Source organism: Cyprinodon variegatus, unplaced genomic scaffold (assembly GCF_000732505.1).
Source record: "Cyprinodon variegatus isolate N-32 unplaced genomic scaffold, C_variegatus-1.0 Scaffold142, whole genome shotgun sequence".
Lineage (NCBI taxonomy): Eukaryota > Metazoa > Chordata > Actinopteri > Cyprinodontiformes > Cyprinodontidae > Cyprinodon > Cyprinodon variegatus.
The window spans coordinates 520,227-523,983 of NW_015150595.1; the positions used below are offsets into that span (position 1 = coordinate 520,227).

A 3,757-nucleotide genomic window follows, 5' to 3' on the forward strand; every position below is an offset into this window, starting at 1 on the left:
TTTTTAATTAAAAAAGTCCTTTAAAAAAAAAATCCTTCCTTAAAAAATAGAACATGGAAAAAGGACTAAGAAAACATATCAGCAGGTGGCTGTTATAGATGATGGTCTCGAATATTCCCACATAAAATAACAAATGCATTTCAAAAAAGGTGTTTCACAAACAAGTGAACAAGATTTGGATCATGTTCACTATATTTTATTCTATATTTTATTTTTCCTTCATATAATTTAGTTTGTAAGGTTTGTTTAAAAATCTAAGTATATATACGCATATATATACATATACATATATATACGTATATATACACATATATACACACATATATATATACACAAATATATATATATATATATATAATATATGGATAGATGGGTGGATGGACGGATAGATGGATGGGAGGATAGATGAAAGGACAGATGGGCGTTACCTCATAGTCCTGACACTTTTCATTGATGTGCTGCTGTTTCTTTTCCAGTTCACAGATCAGCTGCTTCGCTTCACCCAGCTCCTTCTCCATCACTTTCTCTCTGCTTTCCACAACGCCCACATGTTTAGTCAGGACTCGAATCACCTCATTGCGGCTCTGCAACTCTTCTGTAAGCATAGACACTTGGTTTTCAGTCAAATTAAGCAGAGAAAATTAAGATTAACAAAAAAACAATGTGTAATCTCTGAAGATTAATGTTTAGTAATGTATCATATCCTGTTAGGAGCATTCAGCTATTCTCACCCTCCAAACCAGCACACCTGCGCTCCAACATCACCATGGTGTGACGGTCTTGTTCCCAGGCCTGGTGCTGCTTATGATGGGAAGCAGACATGGCGTTCAGCTCCCGCTCCCTGTCCTTTAGCTCAGCCATTAGGAGCTGAAGCTCCTTTCTCTGCCTCTGGAGGGTGGAGACGCTCAGGTCTTTTACAGGAAGCTTCATGGAAAAAAAAAGGTTTAAAAACTTGTAAACTTTAAAAGAAAAAAAAAATAGTTATATTTAATAACAGGAGATTTTATTTTGAAAAAGTCATTGTGTAATGGGTTTTTTTTTTTTTGTTTTAAAATGATGGAAAAGAAATTGAAAAGAGTATAAATGGATGGAATTAAATGTTTCCACTTAAGAAAATATTATATAAATGCATTTATTTTTTTATTATTGCAATTAGTCAATAGAGAAAATACTAAAACCTGCATTTTTTAATCATAACTTAAGTTCAAAAGCATAAGCTGGTTCTTTTTCATTTTAAGTCAGTAATGAAGAGCCGTTGTAGAGCTTCGTAAGAGCCACAAGTTACAGACTCATGGTCAAAATGCCTGCATGATCTCCTTCCTTCTGCCTCCTCTTGTGGCTTATATGTTGACAGTCCTCTGTGAAGGTATATAATTATGGGATAATAAATCCAGAGATTTTTCTCTGCAGGTCTTAAAGTGGGGCTTAGCTGCTTTGAAGCATCCTTTGTTCCAACATGTTTTAATTTTCACTGATGCAAACAAAAACAGAGCTGCATTCACTACTCTTAAATCTGAAAAACTCAATAATAAAGTAGATAATGAACATGTAGTGTTCTGATATTCATTTAAAACATATAAAAACACATCTATAGAGTAGAATATAGGATATAAACTCGTATAATCAATTTTCTGCATTTTGTTTTTCCAGATCTGGGAAACCAAAATACAGTGAATCAAATGTAAATTCATCAGTGACATCTGGTGGCCTAGATGTAAGTTTATCATTAAGTAAATTAATTATAAATATAGAATTATATGTATTTAGTTAGTTGAATTACATACCACCAAAAATAATTGTATTTATAATATTTAATTATATTTTAATTATATATAAAACGGTAGAGAAACAACTAATTTTGCAAATAAATAAAAATCCAATCAGAGCCAATTTAAAGTAGCAGTAATTCATAGAAATGATCAGAGGAATATAGAAGCACAAATATTACAGATTTAGGACAAATAGCTATAATGAAAAGCTCTGCAATGGTTCAACCAGATGATAGTTTGTCCCACATCATAATCTGAAGTTAAATCTAAGTTGAGAAAGCCCAACCTAAATATTATGATCGACAAAGAAACACTTTGAAATGACAGATCTGTCAATCAAATATAAAATTAGGACAAAACTGGCAGAAAGTTGCCATTAATACATTGATAATTAAGTTATTTAATGATAGAATAGTTAAAGAACATTAGTTTGGGCAGCACAGTATCACCACATGATACATGATACTTTAAAATAATAATAATTTACAAAATAAGTAATGTTCTCTTTAAAAAAAAATCCCAATCAGTGCATCTGTAGACTATAGATGGCTACTGATATAGTTTATTTTAAACTTTTTTACATATACCATTTTTGATTAGAGCTGGTTGTGTTTGGAGGATCATATAACAATAACCACATGTTCAACAATATCAACTTTGATGAAAAACTATTCATCTAATTTTTTCTTGGGGGTTGCTATAACTTCTCCGGGGGGAGCTATAGCACCCCTAGCTGTCTCCACTGTAAGAGATCTGTAAAAACCTTGCAACTTAATAAAATGTATGGTTTATTCAACTAGAGTGGGACTGGTGGCACACATTTACTTTCGCTGATGATGCAGTCACCACCTGAATAGCTCTGTCATTCACATGGGTCTGGTGATGGTTAAAATGAGGACTACCTAATGAAGCGTTGACCTTACCTCAGCATCCTGTACATGATGAGCAGAGCAGGGATCTGCAGCATCACTTTGGACCCACTGGGAGGAGAAACCGCCCAACTTCCCTCTGGTTAGACCAGATGGTTGCTTAGCATCAAGGGGAGAACCACCATCTGCCTGACAAAAGCATAAAACACACTCCTTATGTTTACAATAAACCAATGCAACCAGAGAAAAACAAGTTTAAGCATTATTTAGATCTGGGGAAAAATGCATATTCAGATTAGTTTAAGATCAGGGAAGCACTGACACCTTTCCATGCATAAATAAAGGCTGTTACCTTTTTAACCGGAGTGCTGTGCCACAGTTTAGCTGAGCCATCTGAAACAAATAATGAAGGTTAGATGGCAGGAAGCCATTCTTCTTATGAGGCAGTTGATGATTTATCAGCTGTTTACCATGTGAGCCATGGGAGCAGGGGGGGTTTTGTAAAGCGCTGTCATTGGAGCTAAATAGTCTCCTTCTGCCGTCCATATTAACTTTACATTCAAGCTCAGCCTGTTTTTACTTTCCTCCAGCTTCATTCTCCTTGTTGAGAATTAGCTGATAGCATTAGCCTACTGGAAGGAAAAGCTGACAGCTAGCTTTAATAACAGTTAGAACTAATGGGGTTAGCCTAGCCTAGAGTGGAAAACATTATACAGCTTCATATGAAAAAGATGCATTAGTGACATAAGCATTAGATACTAAATAAAATACAGATATTACGATAAATAGGTTGCTGCCTTCAGCTTCATACAAAAGTTTCACCAACTTCTGAGCCCAATGACGACATAAACCATCGCCCAGCAGATATTTTCAAAATAAAAGCGATTTGAAGAAGGAAAAAAAAAGTTGAGCGAGACCATTGAGATCAATTATATGTTCAGATTCGAATTCAGCTTTAATCAGTATAAAAAAAATCATTTTTCGGAAAGTAGTTTAGACATTTTAATTGAAATACACCAAATTTTATATCAAGTTCAAATGATTGGTATTAGTGTTATATATATGCCAGCACATAGATGGATTAAAGGAAATGAAATTGCAGATAAGATTACTAAGGAA

At 34.1% G+C, this 3,757-nt stretch overlaps 1 protein-coding gene across 1 annotated transcript in view; it reads right to left on the bottom strand.

Moving 5' to 3' along the window:
* ccdc62 (coiled-coil domain containing 62) overlaps window positions 1-3,439 on the bottom strand; it is a 9,105-nt gene extending 5,666 nt beyond the window's left edge. Inside the window, exons 1-5 of the mRNA XM_015376803.1 lie at window positions 3,109-3,439; window positions 2,991-3,031; window positions 2,693-2,827; window positions 732-924; window positions 429-595 (exon numbers count right to left, since the gene is read on the bottom strand). Coding sequence (XP_015232289.1) covers window positions 429-595; window positions 732-924; window positions 2,693-2,827; window positions 2,991-3,031; window positions 3,109-3,184 — 612 coding nt within the window. The 5' untranslated portion in view covers window positions 3,185-3,439. The remainder of the gene's footprint in view (window positions 1-428; window positions 596-731; window positions 925-2,692; window positions 2,828-2,990; window positions 3,032-3,108) is intronic.
* Window positions 3,440-3,757: the final 318 nt, after the last annotated feature.